The sequence below is a fragment of the Arthrobotrys flagrans genome (genome assembly GCF_004000055.1).
Source record: "Arthrobotrys flagrans strain CBS H-5679 chromosome Unknown unitig_0, whole genome shotgun sequence".
Lineage (NCBI taxonomy): Eukaryota > Fungi > Ascomycota > Orbiliomycetes > Orbiliales > Orbiliaceae > Arthrobotrys > Arthrobotrys flagrans.
In genome coordinates, this window is record NW_027137550.1 from 6869309 (window position 1) to 6889324 (window position 20016).

General features: G+C 47.5%; 5 protein-coding genes across 6 annotated transcripts; 2 read left to right on the top strand and 3 right to left on the bottom strand.

Moving 5' to 3' along the window:
• Window positions 1–442: 442 nt before the first annotated feature.
• DFL_005034 (uncharacterized protein) lies at window positions 443–3017 on the top strand (the record flags this gene model as incomplete). The annotated part of the gene is made up of 3 exons (XM_067634231.1): window positions 443–2701; window positions 2767–2841; window positions 2901–3017. 3 exons carry the CDS (start codon window positions 443–445, stop codon window positions 3015–3017), a joined length of 2451 nt encoding a protein of 816 aa, XP_067492319.1.
• Window positions 3018–3459: 442 nt separating this feature from the next.
• Window positions 3460–3965, bottom strand: DFL_005035 (uncharacterized protein; the record flags this gene model as incomplete). The annotated part of the gene is made up of 3 exons (XM_067634232.1): window positions 3460–3519; window positions 3584–3707; window positions 3805–3965. 3 exons carry the CDS (start codon window positions 3963–3965, stop codon window positions 3460–3462), a joined length of 345 nt encoding a protein of 114 aa, XP_067492320.1.
• A 2058-nt stretch (window positions 3966–6023) lies between these two features.
• On the bottom strand, window positions 6024–7886 carry DFL_005036 (uncharacterized protein; the record flags this gene model as incomplete). Its single annotated transcript, XM_067634233.1, has 1 exon — window positions 6024–7886. One exon carries the CDS (start codon window positions 7884–7886, stop codon window positions 6024–6026), a length of 1863 nt encoding a protein of 620 aa, XP_067492321.1.
• A 3086-nt stretch (window positions 7887–10972) lies between these two features.
• On the bottom strand, window positions 10973–12085 carry DFL_005037 (uncharacterized protein; the record flags this gene model as incomplete). The annotated part of the gene is made up of 3 exons (XM_067634234.1): window positions 10973–11408; window positions 11469–11562; window positions 11626–12085. The coding sequence occupies 3 exons, from the start codon at window positions 12083–12085 to the stop codon at window positions 10973–10975; spliced, it is 990 nt and encodes a 329-aa protein (XP_067492322.1).
• A 3211-nt stretch (window positions 12086–15296) lies between these two features.
• On the top strand, window positions 15297–18791 carry DFL_005038 (uncharacterized protein; the record flags this gene model as incomplete). Of its 2 annotated transcripts, XM_067634235.1 has the most annotated exons (3): window positions 15297–15629; window positions 16715–16852; window positions 16977–18791. In XM_067634235.1, 3 exons carry the CDS (start codon window positions 15297–15299, stop codon window positions 18789–18791), a joined length of 2286 nt encoding a protein of 761 aa, XP_067492323.1. The 2 variants fall into 2 exon arrangements, with proteins under 2 accessions (XP_067492323.1, XP_067492324.1); XM_067634236.1 differs by lacking the exons at window positions 16715–16852; window positions 16977–18791 and adding an exon at window positions 16485–16496.
• Between the last annotated feature and the right edge of the window lie 1225 nt (window positions 18792–20016).

Sequence of the window (20016 nt, forward strand, 5' to 3'; positions counted from 1 at the left end):
GAATAATATTAAAAACCTCCCTAATATATTTATCTTTTCAGTATCTGGGTTAAAGCTCATATACCGGTACACGTATTTGGTCGCATCTGCATAATCTTGTATCGAAGTACTTATTTACATCAGTAGACGCTAACTAATTCTATGGTGTTGCTGTGTGACATTTTGGAGTCGCGTTCAGGCGCTCTCAGATCCTAGTCAACTTCAACCTCAACTCCAACCTCATCGCAAACCGATCACCGACTCCGCCCCCTCATTCCCATCATTCTTCTACCAGCTGCGCTGCTGTTGACAGAATCCAGGACATTCAACAGCCAACCAAGAACACCAACCTTTAACCCGTGACACTGCCGCTCTCGGATACGCGCAGCACCTCTAGCTGCCCAGCCCGCCGCGATTCAAATTCCTTTGTACGTTGATCTACGCGTTCCGTAATTCCAACAGAATGTCCGGCAATCAAGGTTCAGGCAGCATATTTGGTGGTGGTGCTGGCTCAGGGGGCCTCTTCGGCAACACTAATACTGGAACCTCCTCGGGAGGCAATCTCTTTGGCACATCCGCGAACGGCGGTCAATCAGGTGCCGGTCTTTTTGGCCAAAATACAACGGGCGGAGGCAATCTCTTTGGGAGTGGAGCACCTACTATCGGAACCGGTAGCATCTTTGGAAAGTCTACAAATACTACATTAGGGGCATCGACCAATACTCCTGGTGCCAGTACACCAACCGGAGGCGCCTCGTCACTATTTGGTGGCACGTCTGGCACTGCACAGAAGCCCACTACGGCTCCTAGCTTCAGTTTTGGATCTACGCAAGTCGCCACGCCCCCGGGCTCTGCTACTCCGACGCAACCGAGCACGGCTCCTTCGAATATCTTCGGATCTACGACACCAGCCCCGAATAGGTTGTTTGGAGGAGCGCAAAGCGGTATGTTCGGAGCATCAACAACCCCCGCTGCCCCTCCGCCGGCGAATCTAGGTGGCAGTGTGTTCGGAGCCTCTACTGGAGCTGCTCCTACCGACTCGACCAAACCGGCAGCATCAGGTATCTTTGGAAATACCTCAAGCACAAGTCTCTTCGGCGCGGGGCAAAAACAAAATCCAGCTACATCCACTGCGAGCAATTTGTTTAGCACCGGATCATCTGGGACTGCTACACCAGGGGGTAGCGCACTATTTGGGCCACAGGCAACCGCTGCTACGACTGGTGATGCTTCAAAACCTTCCATATTCGGATCCGCAGGCCCCACGACATTCGGTAGCGCGAAACCTAGTACTCCAGCTGCATCCGGTACTGCTACCCCAGCAGCTACAAATCTATTTAGCGGTAACTCGGCCGGTGGTTTGTTTGGATCACAGCCCGCTGCCGCATCGGGAACTGCTACTCCTAACGCCCTTTTCGGTTCTAAACCGACAGAGACAACGAAACCAGCGAGCAGCGGGGGGCTTTTCAGTCTAGATTCTGCTAAATCTGCGCCCACTCCTGCCGCAGGTACACCCACCACGGAGACGAAACCTGGCGGGTTGTTTGGAGCCACTAATACGACGGAAGCACCGAAGACTAGCCTGTTTGGCAATACAGCGACTTCTACTACACAAGCAGCGGCCACTTCAGCGACGACAACTAGTGATGCCCAAAAGCCAGCCGCTTCGGGTGCTACTTTATTCGGCTCTGGGACATCATCTACTCCTAAACCTGGTGCGAATAGCCTATTCAGCACCGGAGCCGGTGCAACCGGGCAAACAGGTGCTGGTGGTCTATTTGGAGGATCCAGTGCGGCTCCTGTCACAAAACCCTCAACCCCAAGCCTCTTCGGAGGGACCGCGGCTCCTGCCTCGACATCTGCTCAGCCTGGCTCGTTGTTTGGGACCACAGCACCAGCGACTACAACCGCGACAACTGGTTCTGCTACCACACCGTCAACCACAACTGCCCCAGCTTCTTCATTGTTTGGCTCTAAACCTGCTGACAAGCCGGCTACACCGTCAACCACCACTCCAGCAGCTGGCGGTGGTCTATTTGGAACGGGCCCATCCGGTACGGCGGCTTCGACCGCCCCAACATCGACCACAACCGCCACTCCCGTATCCGCTACCGCTACAGCTGCATCCGGGTTGTTCGGAACGAAGCCAGGTGCGACTACTGCAACTACCCCAGCGGCAGATGCAAGCAAAACTGCCACTGCTCCCGCAACTACGGCATCTTCGACCCAGCCTACCGGGTCCACTTCGGTTCAGCCAGCTTCCCGTCTGAAGAACAAGTCTTTGGACGAACTTATCACCCGTTGGACTTCAGATCTTGACAAATACACGACGGAGTTCAACAAGCAGGCCGCTGAGATTGCAGGTTGGGACCGCATGCTTGTGGTAAACGGTGACAAGCTCGTGGAACTGCATACCGAGACCCTCAAAGCCACCAAGAAGCAAGAGGACATCAACAAGGCACTCGACTATGTTGTCGGGCAACAAGAGGAGCTCGCCGCCGCCCTCGAGTTGTACGAGAAGCAGGTTGACGATATCTTCCAGACACAAATCGGCGGGCCCGAAGGAATGCAACCTGCTGATCAAGAGCGGGAGAAGTCGTACTTGCTAGCGGAGAAGTTGGATAAGCAGCTTGATATTATGAGCAAGGGTTTGGGAAATATTATTACAGACATAAACAACGCGACAAGCACGATCAACAAGACCAGTGGTGCCGAGGATCCCGTGAGTAGACGCTTTTCCTTTTAGTTGCGTGTTAGATTGAATATCGCTAATTTGCGTGACCGTAGCTTGCCACGATTGTTAAAATTCTGAATAATCACCTTGGAGCTCTTCAAGAAATTGATGTCCGTTCGAATACCTTGGTAAGTGTTTTCGCTCTCCGACATGAATACTTGGTCTACGGCTTCTAATAATTCTATAGCAAGGCAAGATCGACGCAGCACGAACCACGCGAGACGCTAGTATGTCAAACAACGGTCTCGGAGGGCAGGACATTAACGACTTTTTTGCCTCGCAGGCTTTCAGAGGTGGAAGATAGGGCGCTAGATAGAGAAGTTGGATGCTCTCGTATTCTGCGGCAATATGCAAGCTTTACTTTGTTTTTTACTATTATTTTGATCCATCCAATTTTGAGTGAAGGCGTGACGCGAGGACTCTTTTTATGCATGTATACTAGGCAGGATAGGCAAATACGAGGCGGTATACGATCACGGTTGCACGTTAGTACTACGGTATTTAGCTCGAATCCGTAAGGATTGGTCTTGCAAGAAACTGTAAAGGTTACTATTCCATAAAAATGGTATAGCGAGCGAAAGTATTGTGTCGTTATTTGCAATACAAACCCTTCGAAGGTTAAAAAGACAACCAATGCTCCGTTTCTTGTTTCCTAATATCCAATTTTCCTATCATCGAAAACAGAAAAGAAAAAAACCCTTGCTTGCTCAAAGTCAAAGGAAAGAAACAGCATATAGATCATGTGTTTATCTACGAATCGCCATGCTGCCCATCGAATCGTTTGTGGAGGAACCATGGTCTTGGCTCTGTAAGAGAAACGATATTAGCTTCTAAATGATGTAATGCAAAGAATTATAAAATGGCACATACATTGGAGACTTGCAACTGCCCTTCCCTTAGGATGATAGGAATGATGTCGTCGACTTTGTGTGTTCCGAATGAAGCGTCAAGGATGGCATTCGAAGCAGAGTCTAGAACACCCTGGGACCCTTGTCTACAAGTTATTCAAAATATGTAAATGATTAGCATCCACGCCATAACATTTGATTGCCGGTAAAAACGGAAACCCCCGCCCAGATAGAGGTACATACCGGTGAGTGGTAAAGATCTTGAACCCATTCATAACATCCATCAATGGGACACTGGCGTCATTCTTCCACTTCTTCAGGGATTCTTGGTCTTCAACGAGAACGACGAAGTCCTCGTTGTTCTTTTGGAGGTAGACCTTGCTGACTTCCCCGACCCCACGCATTTTGGAAGTATGTGTTTTTTATTATTACTAAAGTTGATGAAGTTGATTCGAATAGATTCGAGAGTATGAATATGAGTGTGAGTATGAGGGTACTTGCGTGTTCAGTGGTGAAGAGTAAGGAAGTGGTAGACAGGAAAGAAACCCAAGAGGGGAGCTGGAGGTGTATTTAAAAGGTCCCCACACCCAGGCGCGGAGTAACAATGATGTCGTATGTTCTCAGCTGTCCCATCTCGATCGGGGCCTGTTCCTGGAAGAGGCTAGATCAAATCCCGGAACGTAGACACTGACGTCACAGCATTGCATGGCTGTTCTGTGTTTAAAGCGTCACGCCTGACTGGGACTACAGGTTTTTTTCTTCTCCAAACATTGCTTCGAATTGTTTGAATTCATGATGAATCATATGAGTTTGCTTAAGCTTGTGTCGTCCGATTCCTCTCGCGATCGGTGTTCTGGGAAACAGTGGCAACACAAAAGCCACGTTGTATTTCGGATCCGTGTTGCATGGGAATCCCCGAGGCAGAGACGGAATTGGAAAACGCCAACATGATTAAGAACGGGATGTGTTTGGAGTACGGCTGAAATTGCCAAGTGGTTTACGCGTATGTTGCAGTGTTGAGAGCTACCGACCATCAATTGGGTGTTAATGATTGGAAGAGACTTAATGCCTTTAGGGTAATTCTACGCCCCCCAGTGTCGGCTGTACATTGGAGTACTAGGCTGTGGACGCTTGGAGAAAAGGTGGCAGAAAATCCTCCAATATGTTCCCGAAGATGGCTTTGTTATCTTATAATTTGAAAAGGTACTCAGATATGGTTATGGTGTAAATGTATTTACTCTCTCGCGGGACTAGTTAATAGCGTAGGGATTGATATTAATAAGGAACATTCGCAATTTTGGCTTCTTTCACTCCCCTCTCTGCGGATTGGTCCCCGGAGGATACTATCGATTTGTGTGCTTTGCATCGAAGTATAGTGGAGAGCTTCAACCCACTGCCGAATGCAACCATAATTGCTGCTTGACAACCCCCATCTCTTTTAGCCCTGTTTAGATCATAAGCTAGCACGACAATACCGGCGAGGCCCCACCCAGATAGATAGCAAAAACAAAAGATTGTTTTGGCAAAAAGAGACCACCATTGGGTCTGAAAAACTCTTAGGTTTTTGCTGTTAAAAAATCCATAACAATCCAGGGATCGAACTGGTGCTATTTTTTAAAAATTTCCAGAAAACAAATCTAGATCTTGCGTGGCGCGGCTGCGCTGAACTATCGTCATAGGTATTATTGTACCGAAAATCGAACATATATATAGGCGTGGAAATTGGAAAGCAGGCACCACAAACCAGCAAGCCAAGCGTCTGTGACACCCGGCCATGCGTATATAAAAAAGGCTTATATGCATCCAGGTCCCTGTACCAGTAGTAGTGCTTGGTTTCACCGATGCCAGGTCGAAGAAACTGCTAAGTTTAATTTATATTGAAGCCCAGAGATCTAGAGATGCGTTGTGAAGTGTTGCGTAATGACATAAGCAAATGCTGTGCAACGTTGCAGGGACTAGGATAATTGCCTCAGGCGGGCCTTCGACCGTAAAGAGTCTTCTTTCAAGCAAGTGGCCGTCTTGTATATAGACTATTGACCCGGATTAAGTTAACCTCTTGCGTTTGGTTGGTGGGCCAACTTCAATTGCAAGGCGCAATCTTGGGGCGGTACTTCTACAGACAATTATATCGGTATCAATTGACCACAATTACAAACACTGGTAATTATAAATCCCTTGACGATTCGAACTGAGCTTTCTTCAATTTGATGCTAAATATACTGTGTACCAAAACTCAAAAAACTATAATCAAATTCTAACAACGGTCTAGTCTATATCAACTTTGCCATATAGTAATCAAGGGTAGAAAATTCGTAAAGTCGTTGGGCTCGTGTAGGCATATCCATTTGGATAGTCTTGTTGAGAAACACTAATGCTCTTTTAAGAATGTCAGGCGTGGTTGAGAGATTGTCAGATTTCGAGTGCTTCTGGAATCCACGCGCGATACCAGGACTGGCCGGTGTTTAGTTTCTGTGGAATCGAAGCCTATACGCCGGGTCAGTAGGGCTCTCTGGTGCTGGGGTTTCTTCCTTGGGTTCTTCCTCCTCGGGTTCTTCCTGTCGGGGTTCTTCCTTTACAGGGTTCGTCTTCGGAGTGGTTGGATTTGAAGGTTTTGGCTGAGTCTTTGGTTCATCGACCTCTTCCTCCTCATCCTCTTCCTCCTCACTCTTCGGGTCGGAAGTAGGTGGTTTAGAAGGAGTGTATGGAGTCTTCTTTGCTGTGGTATTGGTAGTTGATGTCTTTTTGGTTACTGGCGCTGGCGAAGTCACCTTGATATCGATGGTCTGGCTTCCGGCCTTCGCTGCGTTCACCTTGTTCACCTTTTTATTCTTGCGGACTCTAGCCCCGCCCGGGCCCTTCTTCTTCTTCTTCTTCGGGTCCCTTGGCTCGACGGAACGCTTTTCAACATCAGCCGCTTCTTCTGAGGCGGGTCCAATGTTCAAACTAATCGTCTGGCTTCCTGTTTTTGCGCCATTGGCGGTGTTCACCTTTTTGTTCTTACGAACTCTACGTCTCTTCCTCTTTGGGTCCCTAGGCTCAAGGTCGATGGAACGCTTTTTCAAATCTTCTTCTTCTTCGGGCTCCTCTGGTTCTTCGCCTTCGTCAACAGGAGCCTCTTCTGCAGAGGGAGCTTCGGCTGGAGTGATGCTCAGGCTGATGTTCTGACTGCCTGTTTTGGCACCATTCGCAGTATTCTTCTTCTTGTTAATTCTGCGACCCCGAGGCCTTCTACCGCCCTTTTTCTTTTTCTTCGGATCTCGTGGTTCAAGATCCAGGGAACGTTTGTTGAGAGCCTCCGGGTCTTTAGAATCTTGTGGGAAACGCTTTGCAAGTCTCTTGAGTTCAGTATCTTCGTCCCCATCGCCGACATCTTCTTCTCCTTCTCCTTCTTCTTCCTCACCTTCCTCATCCTCCACATCCAGATCATCCATAGCGAAATTTAACTCGTTGTTATTCTTGTTGTTGCCGTTTTTGCGTCCTCCATTTTTTACCGCTTTGCCAGTCTTCTTCCCCTTCTTCTTCTTACCGGCTTTCTTCACAGCTTTCTTCCCTTCCTTTTTCTTCCCAGCTCCACGCTTTTCGAGTCCGGGAGAGTCTTCTGTATGATCAATATCACTTTCATCATCACGCTTGGCGAGCTTCTTGAAGTCTTCACCCGCCTCTCCGACCTCCATATCGTCCATGGCGAAGTTCATCCCGTTGTTACTCCTGTTATTGCCATTCCTACGGCCGCTTTTTGGAACAGCCGCTCCGTTTCCCTTATCTTCGGAAAGCTTTAGGCCATCCATTGAGAAATTCATGCTGTTGTTGTTCCTATTGTTTCCATTCCTACTGCCTCCCTTCTTCTTCTTCTTTTTCTTTGGTTCTGGCTCTGGCTCACGCTTCTTAATCTTCGTCTCCGCCTCACCATTGCCATCATTCTCGTCATCTTGATCATCAAGGTCAACTTGCTCAAAGATACTACATATAGTATCCTTAGGATCGCTGCTGTTCTCACATCTGATAATGCAAAGATTGTCGGAACCTTTCAAGCTACCGTCGCAATCGAGGCCTTTGGGGAGACTAACGGTCAGGCTACCGTTGATACGGGCGGCGGTCAATCGCTTTGTCCAGCTATTTCCGCTACCGGTTTCATCGAGTGAGCATTTGTAGGCGCCATTACCAGCGCGAACCTCGAGGGTAAGGCTACCGCCTTCGGTACCATTTGGGATGTCACCGGAAGCCGTGGATTTGATGTTGCATGTTCCGGCTGTGGCGGCACCGGGGAGTGCGAGTACCGCTTGGAATAGAGCCAAGAGGATCGGGGTGTTTATGACCAAGTACATGGTTGAGAAGAATGCGATATATTTGACAAACGATCGTGGGGCAATGAAAGTCGCAAGTTGCCCGGAAGGCTAAGCCCTAAGTTGTGGTAAATGAAAGACTATGGTCTAGCACTAGAGGAATAAAGGAGAGGCTGCTGTTCCGGAGAACTGCTGAGGATCTTGGGCGCGATGTTGGCGGTGGGGATGGGGAAAAAAAATCATCTTGGGGGATTCACCGTCCTTAAATAGATATTTCAGGAGTACCTTTTTGGTATCGTGAGGTCGATGAGCCTACTAGCCGATTAACTAAACCGAAGAATCGATTGGTCTTCTCGGTAAAAGAGCAGATGACAGTAGATGGATTCCTCAATCTAGTATCCAGAGGCAACTTGGAGACCTGTTTTCCATCTTCAGGAAATTGTAGGCTAGTAAACTCGCGATTTCATAAAAATATATATTTGATTATTTGCACGTATTCCTTGGTGACTTATGTGTACATTATCGGTGTAACTATAACGTTATAACGCTGTTGCCAAAAGTGGAACTTTGAACCTCGGATTGATCAAGTTTGGTAATACATTCATCGAATTGTTAGGTATCTAGAATCTAGAGTCTGGGTCCTAGGCTCTAGGACTAGGTATCCGTGCTCAGAAAAGCATATGGAAATTCCTACTGGGATTCCAGAAGTACCGAGTAAACATGCATATCTGCAGCTGCACGCCACACGCGAGCCGAAAAGGAAAGCGAACAGCCGCAGTGTATTTTTGAAATCCAGCTCTGTTTTTACTAGAATTCAAACCGGGATTCCCATTGGTGTCAAAATTCGGGGCATCCGTTTTCCCTTGCGACCCAAGTGCACATTTAATATTTGTAGTCAACCTGGTCTCGTACCCAGACGTCACGGAGGGAACCGAGCAAATCAAACTACAGTGTCATTCTCGTATGCTTATATGCTTTTAGCGAAAGTATCCTTTCCGTTTTGCCAATTTTCAGACCAAAAGACGAGATTAATTACCAACCTGTTAAACACGAGGTAGCTAAATATTCTTTACCAACAGGCATATGCATAAGAACGATACTTGGTGCAATTAGGCGTTGTTCGTTAAAATGTCACAAACTGCCTTTCATCACGGGTTTCTGGCGTGCATCGTCCTACAAGGGTTGATGCGTACCGATATTTAAATACGGTATTCCAAACCGACACCTGACGGTACGGGGCAGAACCGGCACCCGCTTTCGCTCCACTTAGTAGATAAACAACCCTTAGTGGCCGGGATTTCCAAGACTTGGGGTATCCTCGCAAATTAAACAAAAATACTCTGCAATCGTCTCCTCCGCAGCCTACCGCGAAGATACTTATTAGGAAGTTCTATCAACATGTTTATGACCGGAGCAAAGGTGGCAGAGCCTCGGATAGCCTATATTAACTCGATCAGTTTCGTGTAACATGAAGGTTCGTTAACACGCTTAAATTTTTTATAGCTATTCTTGTTCGAATGTTGACATTTGTACCAGTCCCTATAGAACTCAAACCGCCCAAAAACAACATGTCAGAGTGGAGAAAGATATGTATTATTACGATACTTGTATATATTCTAGTAAAATTGTAATACGGTTCTTATAGGTACTGGAAATGATAGAATGACAATAAACAATAATTAACTTGCAGTTGCCTCTTGGTGAAGCTAGTACTGCTCGGAGGCTGCAAAGGCCTGCTAGGAACCCGGGTGGTTTTCTGGAGGCTTGCATGTTCTAACCCGAGAAGAGAACTGTATTCTTTTTTCACGGACTCATACCCCAGGCCCGGTCTGCATCTGTCCCTCTGACGCTGTTCTCTTGCGCGTGATTACTAATTTCCATAAAATATCAACGTACATGCATGAGAGGGAGTAACTCCCAATGTTAGGTAGACGGCATCCAAATTATATCCGATTGAGCCCGGCCCTTACGCAAGATATATATATCACACCATGAATATAGTATGAAGCTGGGCAGTGTGTGGTGGACGAAAGTTGAGTGCTCAGGCCTGCGTTGGCTTCAACAAATCCAACAGCTTCAAAACCTCGCAGCCTCACGCTCAAAACATCAAAGCCTGCAGCTGGCCAGATCCAAAACACATCAAATCCCTTGCATGCGGCTAAAAAAAAGAAAAAGTGCTTCCTCGAAGCTTCTAGATGTGTAACACGGACCCACCTTTTATGCACAGAGGAGGCACAACGAGAAAAAAAGTCGTCGTCATCAACCTGCCTAACCTTAGCGATATCGCTTGCTGGACCGGGGGCGACGATAACACAAGGCTGGGTTTAACTTGCGTGGAATCTCATTGATTTAAGCTTAAATTCTGCGACACCATGCACAGGGGGGCTAAAATGGGTCTCTAACGAGCTAATCCGAGATAGTTGATGATATCATGATGTTTTGTCTAATATGGACTGTGTTTTGTCTGATATTTAGTCTGGGGCTGGAGGTGGTAGAGGCTCGGGCTTTTTTGGATTGATATTTTGGCTCAATTCTAGCTTCACGCCTAAGAAAAGTAGCATAACATTGGTATGAAGGCGGGACATTGTCGGGTTTTGTAATTACAAATAAAAAATTATATTTCCGCTCCATGTCTCTCAATAGGTAGATACAAAGGAGAAGTAAGAATGTAGTGGATCTAAATAAAGTGGTGATGTAGTGCTGAAAGAAAGAAAGAAAGAAAGAAAGAAAGAAAGAAAGAAAGAAAGAAAGAAAGAAAGAAAGAAACCCAAAACGCCCGTCCCTCCAGAATATTTTTTGTGATTCGTAAAAAATAAAGAAAAGAAAGACATCCAAGCCGAATAATATCATCCACGCTGTCAAAAAAAGAAGCGAAGTACTCGAGGAAGGAACCCCACCGGGTGAATAATAAAAGTGTAATGCGGGGGGGAAAGGTGTCACGCTGAACAGCTGAGAGAATTGAAAGATAAAAAAGAACGGCAACGACAATACCCGAAAGAAAGGTATTGAAATCGAAGCAGCTAAGAATGAAAAAGAAAAGTGCGCACCGACCTATTAACCCCTTGAAAAGAGTGGCAATAGTTTCTTGTGATAGGAACCGAACAAGGTCGGAAATACCTATGGAGTCGTTACATAGTATAGACCATATAGAAAGTGAAGGCGACCATCCAGATGTAACCGAGGGCATTGAGATTGGAACCCGCGCTTATTGTCTCTCCAGCTGCAGGGCCGGTTCCATTTTCGACGGTACCGTTGATGAGCAGAGTCCAGACACCGTCGACGACCGCAAATACTGTGGTGTTCGATTGGTTGAGTGCGACGAGTTCGTCGATGAAAGTGGTGTTGCCGTTGTCATCGCAAGCGCAGTCGGAGTACTGCATGCACAGGCACTGGACTGGGACGGACTGGATTGCATTCAGGGAGTTGTTGTAATACTGGTAGAGGGTATTGTAGTGGTAGCTGTAAACAGCGTAAAGCCAGAGACCCGGGAAGATCAAAGCGACTGCAGCGATCGGGAGGAGGAATGGAGCCAATCCTAGTGGGGATTTCGCGCCGGCCTTGTATCTATAAATTTTTGTGAGAATTGATGAAATATTGATAGTGTACGTGAAATGAAGAACATACCCTGTAGCGGCACCACCGCTGTATCGGCCACCATAGGTCTTGTAGCCTTTATTGTTCCCGCTGCTTTTACTTCCTGAAGAACTAGATTTGGTACCTTTTGAGGTTTTACTACCTGATCCTGACGACTTATACCGGGACGAGCCGCCAGACGACTTACCACCGGATGTTGTAGATTTCCCTCCGGAAGAGCTCTTGCCTCCAGAAGAAGACTTTCCGCCACTGCTACCGCCACCGCCCTTTCCACCACCACCGCCGCCCTTCCTCTTTTCCAGGTGTTTGAAGGCTTCGATCACCCTTGAGACACCTTCTCTCTTCTCGAATGTTATCCTTTGCGAGACATCTTCGGCATCAGCAGGAGGCTCGGTGTGTTTGATAGCACCCTCCAGGATGGATCGCTTGTCGAATGTAAGCCTTTGGGCGACATCCTTGGCGTTCTCGAGCGGTTTGACGTGTTTTATCGCCCTCCTCTCCTTGAAATGTATTCTGTTAGCAACATCTTCAGCGTCCTTGAGAGGCTGGAGGTGAGCGATCGCCCTCGCAACAGGATTGACGGCGGAAACACCGGCTGTGAAAAGAACTGTTGTTGCAGCTGCTTGGAATACTGTTGTGTACTTCATTTTGAGTTACTACTGAAAGCTGCTGCTGGTGACAGCCGATAGTCGTACGGTGAAACCGTTTGGTTGTAGAAGTCGATGATTATTATACTATGCAAATATGTATGCTAGGCGAACAAAGTGTCAACGTGATGTGTTGGGAATTGATTTTTCGACAAATTAGATCGATCGAAACAAAGATATCGCGCGGAGAAGGCTGAAGGGAATGGAAGAAACGTGGGAAGAGACAGATGCAGCCTTATATTTAGGAAGCATGCATAAACTGGGCAAGGCAGAGCTGATAAACCACCGATGAAGTCATGAGCTCAGCTCGGGGGGCGAAAAGGGTGAAGAGATGTGCACTTCGGTACGGAGCGTAGTGGCGATGCTTTTTTCGTGGGACAGCACATACTCCCTGGGCCTGGTACTCACCGCAGGGCTGAATTAAAAGGAAACCTTATACTAACAAAGTGGAACGCTCACGGGGTCCAGTGTCGGCGTTATAAAATCAGGGAAAGCGGTGTTTTTTCGGGAAAGTTTCTCTCTTCAAAGGATCCTATTTCTAATCGTCTACCGGATCTGAAAGTCCCAAGAAATGTCGCTAACGGGGCTGAGCAAAAAATGTGAATTGAATGGATTGGCGGAGAGCGAAAGAGTGAAAGAAAAATAAGGAAGGTATGAGATCGAGTCAAATTCAATGGAATGTTTGCAAAGAGGGTCGAGAACTGAAGAGCGAAGGTAGTAATCTTATTGCCGACACCCCCGGTAAATCGTATTTGTTGCAATGTTACTATATCTTCCTGGTCGATGAGCTGGCAATTGGAAGTAAAACGAGTGTCTGTCGGCTTATTCTCGTCAGCGCCGATGCTGTGCTGCCTTACCAAAAAAACAAGATTCCGCAGCGATCAAAACCCAGCCCAGGGGAACGCTATGGATTTTGTAGGGTTGGCATCACGTTATCGCAGGATCAATCATGAGCGCAATCCAGCCAAGACCGTGCGCGGTATAAGCCTCAGACATCGATCATGAACTCTAAAAGGGAAAAGGGACTGGGAAGTCTTCATCAAGCGAAATTAAGGACAGGCGACTGGGAAGGCATTTTTGCGGTTTTGGCCTCCATCTCGAGGGTCTGTCAGCTATTAATTAGTCTAACTTGTATATGACTGGGGTCCACATTTAAGCTTAATGCCATTTGTGTCACCGCCCTCCATACAAACAAGGTAGATACATACATGTTCACAAGTCATGTAAGTACTTTAGGTTTACCTATGTCATATTTCTAGCTCCAAAAGTGCATTATAGCTCTGGCTTGTAAAGATATACAAGCCTTCACCAACGGCCTGGCATGATGGTGAATATAGGTAAGTAAGTATCTGGGCTCGAGTTGCTGGACGTTGGAATACCAGCATAGGTTCGATATCAATGCTTGTCGGAATTGTAGGGCTGAAAAAAACAAAGGAAAAAAAAGGAGAAGCTATTTTACATAAAAAGGAGCTCGAGGATGCCCGACGCCCTAGGCGTAGCATGGACCCGCTTCTGGACCCGATAAACATGCTCAAAGGCTTGGGAGTCGGGGAATGCCGCAATCTTTTTTGGCCCGTTGTTGGCCAATTTTCGTTTCACAGCAGCCACAAACCCATTAGGCCTCACAAAGTGCAAGTTTTTTAACCGTTCGGATTATTGTTCGGCTGTTGTTGGAACCAGAATTTGATCTTGGACCGCGAATGTGACGAAGGGGGAAAAAGTGGTGTCCTGCGTGGCTGCTTGTGATCTGATTCGGGAGCTATTTGGAGGTGATAGTGAAGTTTTACGAGGCTGTGAAGAAACTCAAAACAATTCTTACTATGGGGCTAGCTATACTTGATGCAATCACGAGTTCCCCAGCTTCTTAGGTAGGTACGCTGTGCTGTACATTTACATGTACTAGTACATACGTAGTATGTATAGGTTTTCTCCAGGACCCTGAATTAACAAATGAGGCTAAAACAGAGGGGTGGAGTCGAGGCCGCCGCGCCTTTCGTTCTTGTCGACAGCCACATGTGATATCATGCACCGCATCAACACCAGACAACACATTTGTTCAGAAAGTGTAGCAAACCAACGTGGCAAGCCAGCCAGTTAGATTTCACCTCCACCGGCCAGCAGGACAGTGAGACAGCCAGTAGGGTGTTTCGTCTGAATTCGATCGTGCATGAAAGACCCTTCTGAGACTAGTTCGAACGGTCGTCTGCAAGTGGCCAGCTTTGGGTCGGACGCAGTGCATGTGAACCATCACATCGATATACACATCCCATCCAATGGCAGCCGTCGATGGTTAGATGACGCAGCCTGCAGTGCATTCAGTGCACCGGAACCATCGTGAACCCCATCGCTCTTCCCTTGCTTCCTGACTTAAGCACATAATGACTATTTCAAATGAGTATTAAGTAATAAGGGAAATAAGGAGTACAAGTATGTCTCGCTGTTTAAATGTCCGAGAGTGCTATACCTGAACATGTAAAAGTACCGGTCGGTTTTAGCTTCCTGTTGCCGAACGCGCCAAATCATCGGTCTGTCTTTCCGCTGGAGCTATTCCCGCTTGATCCTAGCCAGCCTGGTCCACCAGCCATTCTGGAAAAACATCAGAAGCTCCAGGGTTACTCGACTTTCACACTCTAGAGCTTGAGCTTCACAAAGGGTAAAAGAAAAAAAAAAAACTTAAACCTCTACCTCATCGTTTATTTATTTATTTTTCTTGACATTCCGTAGACAGTTTAACATTTGCTGTCGGCGAACTCCTCAAAGCCCGTCGACAAACACGCGTGGATTCTCCTGCGAGATTACGGCATCTCCAAACTGACTTCGGAACGACAAGTACTGTACTTACTTAGCTAAGAATTTAGCTCACGACACCGTCGCAAGACCACATCGCTAGGTTTGTTGTAGCTTGAACCCAGCTCGGTCTAAGAAGAGATAGCTATCGATCCAAAGTCGAGCTATTATATAGCTCCGCACTTAAACTATAACCTCCCACGCTACATGCTCGGAGATCAGATCGATCCCTATAAACCCACCACCCGGCAGACCTTAGGTGCTACCGAGTTACCATCGGCGTATACCCACGAGAAACAATAAAATCCTCTTGTCCAACATCGAGGAAATCTTGTCCCTACGGACGGACGACCGAGTGGTTGTACGGGAGGCGATCTCGAATTCACCGGAACGACGAATATAAGGATTCAACTTTGAAACCGTCATGTCATCACCCATCGGTCCTCGGAGAATCTTACACTCTCGCACCTTTAACGACCGAACCAGTCTGGACGCTATTACCGAATACACCAGGAACAAACTCTTGGACCGCGAAAGGCAATACCCATCGACGTATAATACACCGACAGCAGCTTCATCTTTTGACGGTCGGGGTAGCGGTCCTGCTTCCACGGCAGACGGTGGTGGAAGGAGCCATAGTCCGGCGCACGAAGTTCACTGTTGTTGCGGCCAGAAGACCTGCGAAGCTAGGGTCAAGAACATCTCGGTGCTGTCCGAATTAGAGGAGAACTTGCAGACCGCTGCACAGCTTGGACAGGTGAGTTTTGCATCAATTTGGACAAACAACATTCCAGTACCCGAAGGCTTCGGCGAAGCTTTCCCATCGATAATTCCTGTTATTTTGTTTTTACTTCACATGTTGTTCCAATTGGAAATTTTTTCCTTTGAACTCGTCCCCTTGGCAGGAGAAAAATTGCTGTGCGAATGTCCTGCCCTATTTGTGGCAGGCCGAAGGGCTTGTTTAATTTCCTGTGCATTGCCGCAGCAATGACGAGCTCAATCAACCAACCCAGCTTTCCGGCCGGCGTGATGTTTGTTGGGGTTTTCGTTTGTCCGACGGGACTAGCCCAAGTCGACGGCGGCAGAAGATTCGAAGCAGCCTTAAAGGGGGTTCGATTGGACGACGCCCTGCACCGTTCTACCAATGAACATGGCTATCGACGGGGATATCGATCGGCTTGAGAGGAAAGAGAGCAATAGGACCATGCATGTTTGAGAGCATCTGCAAATGCAGGTCGCCTCGTCCCATCACATATTTTCTGTACCAGCTTGGCCAGCTCCAGGCTGGTCGCTAGGCCGCATGCGGCCCCGGTTCCTGAATATCTCGCACAGCTTCCTCCAAACCTTCACCAATTTTACAATGACAATCTGTCAAGCTTAGTCTTGAAACCAAATTTCCTCTGACGTCGAACCCTCCCTCCTTTCCAATTGACTGTCAAAAAATTCTCCAACGGTGCGCGGTCGCAATTGGCCTTTTGATATCGTTTTTTGGCCCATCAACCCGCTTGCTCCGCTGTTCAGCCCACCTTCCGCTATTTTGGCAAACTAATTTGCCGTTGTCCCTCCTTGTTTACTTCGCCATCCCAGGCTAAACTTGACGCCTTTTTTTCAGTCCGCCCTCTGAAATTAACTTCTACCATGGATTGGCCGTGGGCCGCGGGGTATATTCATTAGTATTTTCTTATCTGTAAAAAAATTTCTTCAACCCTTTAGAAGGAGGTCGCAATAGAGAAACTCTTTCGCTATGATCATGACTTCGCGATGAGTTCGCTGGGATGCGACTGCGAGATGCAAGCTTAAACAGGACCGGCGGCACTAACCTTGCCTTCACCTATTTTCCAGGCTCTCCTGCGCCAAGCTGATGACGCCGAAAAGATTCGGTCCGACATGGCTTCGAAAATCACCAGACTCGAAGAATTGAACAAGGAGTTAGAAGTACAGAATACGTTGAGCATAGACAAGAACCGGGATCTTTTAAGTGTAAGTGTTCTATCCCACTCTCTCCCTTTCCCACTTTCAACGGCTTCAAAGACACCTGTTGTGTGATACTATCGTGCAGAAATGGGCTGACCCCTCGAAATGTGTTGTCATACAAACCCAACAGTCATTAGAGACCTTGAACGAATCCGTCACACAAGCCGACTCCAGGCTTAGGGAACTTACGGCCGACCTTGACGATACCAGGGCGGAACTTGACCGTGTTAGCGCCAGGGCTGCTCGTGCCGAAATCCTTGAAGCCCAACTCACTGTTCTTGAGACCGAGCAGGACGACCTTAGGAGAAATCTCTCCATAACTCTAGAAGATGAACGAAATGCTGCTGCGAGGTGGCAGAAGGCTGAGCGACAGGTCGAGGACCTGCAGGATGAATACAATAAACTGGAAGCCGAGTATATGCAAGAGAAGATTAAAACCCAGAAGTTGGCCAACAAGATAGCTTCCAGGAAGTCGATAAAGGGCCTTCACTTCCCAGCGGATAAGATGGAGGGTGCCGCTATATCTAATTTTATGAAAGAGATTCTTCAGGATAACCAACAGTTACAAGCTGGGACGGCAGAATTACGCCAAATGTTGATGATTGCCCAGGACGAGATTGGTGCTTTGAGAGAACAAGTTCTGCTCACACAGAGGCCGGAACCAAACGAACTTGGAAGGTCGCCACTTTCGTATGAATTTGATGGCTATAGGAAGCTTTCGCAGGAACTGCACGTTCACCACCACCATCACGTGCTAACGCCAAAGGAAAAAGGAAGCATACGTAAGGTCAAGAGGAGGGTCAAGGCCCCGCAATCGAGGAATCCACCGTCTTCGAGTCCTTTGCCTCCTGCTTGGGCCGCCTTTGAGCAAACCACTCCATCGAAACGATCGTCCGTTCAGACGAGTGCTTTTGGTGGTCATACACGAAATTCGTCGGTCCCGAACACGGTTATCTCGGAAACCGCTCCGTCAACATTTCGGGACTCTTCAATTTTTGATCCTAGCTTTAATGTCGACGAGTCAAGGCCCACTAGTGCTGGGTCTATGGGACCGGGAATGCCAATCAGCCCGATCAATGTCGAAAAGAGGCGAGGGCATGGGAGAAACCATTCAAGCTTCAACACCCCGCCTTTCTCTGTTCTCAGCGAAGAGGAATTCCCAGATGCTCAGCCGCCTGTTGAGTCAATAGGCGATTCAGTCGGTGACATTTCTCCCGCTGAAGAAAGCGAATCCGCTTTGCAAGAATCTGGAGACTTGCCCCAATTTGAGATTGATTCTACGCCGCAAAACGAGGAAGAAGAGGAGGAGGAGGAAGGAGAGGAGGAAGGAGACGTCCCTGATGCTTTCGAACTTAGCACGCCTTCTCCGTTCCTCGCTACCACTATCCCCGGTAGAAGACTTGTCCGTTCGGCTTCACACGAATCTCTTCTCGCTCCTGAAACAGCACCCATTGACATATTTGGTACACCGAAGGGCGAAAAGGCCCCAATCTCCATTACCTCAACCTCCAATGCATTCAATGCGCTGCAGGCAGTTATAACTCCTGCAACAGCGCAGAATACACCGGCTAGATACAGCTCGCAAACGTATACGCGCCTTCTTCTTTCTTCAAATACGCCCAAAACTCCACCACCAAAGCCACAGCGTGGAGTCGGCTCTTGGTTCTGGAACAAATTCGGGTCCGGATCCAAAGCCCCGGAATCCGCATCGTCGAGCCTGGCTCGTCACGTCGAGGTGACAGATGATAGCAGCATCACTACCGTTAGCGACAATGGCGCGGAAGGATCTACCAAATCTGCCGCTAGCTCCATCAAAAACATTTCCGTTTCTCCATCCAAGAAGCTTCTTAAACCACCAACCGGTTTGATGCCTAGAAAATCAGCACCCATCGTCCTTGCAACTCCCGTCGATGAAGAATCTTTGGCAGAAGTATTGGCCGAGTAGGCCCCGCCATTCTTTCCGCCAGGTCGGTACAAAAAACGGAAGAGAAGTCGAACCAGTATTCTTTTCCCAGCAAAGGATCGGAAGTCAAGAAATAGTTTAATAATGGCGAAGCCGCCGAAGATCGTGGTGGAGAGTCCGGTTGATCGTGAGGTTTTGACTCAGGCACTATCAGACGACGAGGGCGATTCGTCGTTCTTTACGTCGTGCCTTTACACCGTCGAAACCCGTTTCCAAAAGACGCTCTTTGGAGGCCCTTGCCATTCTGGACCCTACACGTCTCATGGCTACGAATATACGCCCATTGAACTTCTCCCGCCGGCGAAGGACTGAACATCGACGGCAACCGTCCACCCCAACCAACCCTACCCCTCAGGTTGAGCACATGGGCAGTTCCCCAAACCCCTACGACTTGCGACTATCTCGGCTTAATTAGCGTCGCAGTTCTCTTCCTCTTTCTTCCTCTCACTCATAATTTTATGCTTGTTTAAAGTATATTCCCCATTCCTATCTACCACGCAGACACCAGACATGTGATAAAGTCTATCAATTTCCTTTGTAATAATATCCCCCAGCGTTCATTTATTTGTCTTTTTTCGGTCTTCTGAATCGGTGCGGTGGTTCCACTTACGTATTGCCCAAGTCATTTTTTCCTGCGGCGTTTACTGGGCGTTTTGTATCTGTGGGTCCTCAGAATTGGATTTTTTTACAAAGATTTTTCGCTGGCTTGGACCGGTCAAAGACGGATAATACCCCATATCTTTTTTTTCACTTCCTTCTTCCTTTGCCTACTACCCATTACTAGTACTTTTCGACTGTACATCATCTTATCTGTTCTCTTTCTTCTTATTTTCTTTTTCCCTTCAATCTTGAAGTTCCATTTTTTCCCCCTTCCCTTTCCTAGTGCCGAGACTAAAACCTCGTCTCGATCCTGGCTATAGTTTAACATGCAGCTATAGCTCCAGAGCTCTAGCTAGCTAGCTTCCCACCAGCTAGCTTAGTTAACCTACACACCCCATCCTATTAGCTACGTTTCTCCATTGTCAAAAACGATATCCTACATAGACTGATGGTTTCCTTTTTCTTCTTCTCTTTTTTTCTACTTTCATTCGATAACCATTTACAGGTTTTAAGAGCCGGTTTAGACTCACTTTCACATTATTATATTCAGAGGTGTTTTCTCTCTTATATATCAATTTGTACTTGTACACGTATACTTTGGGGATAG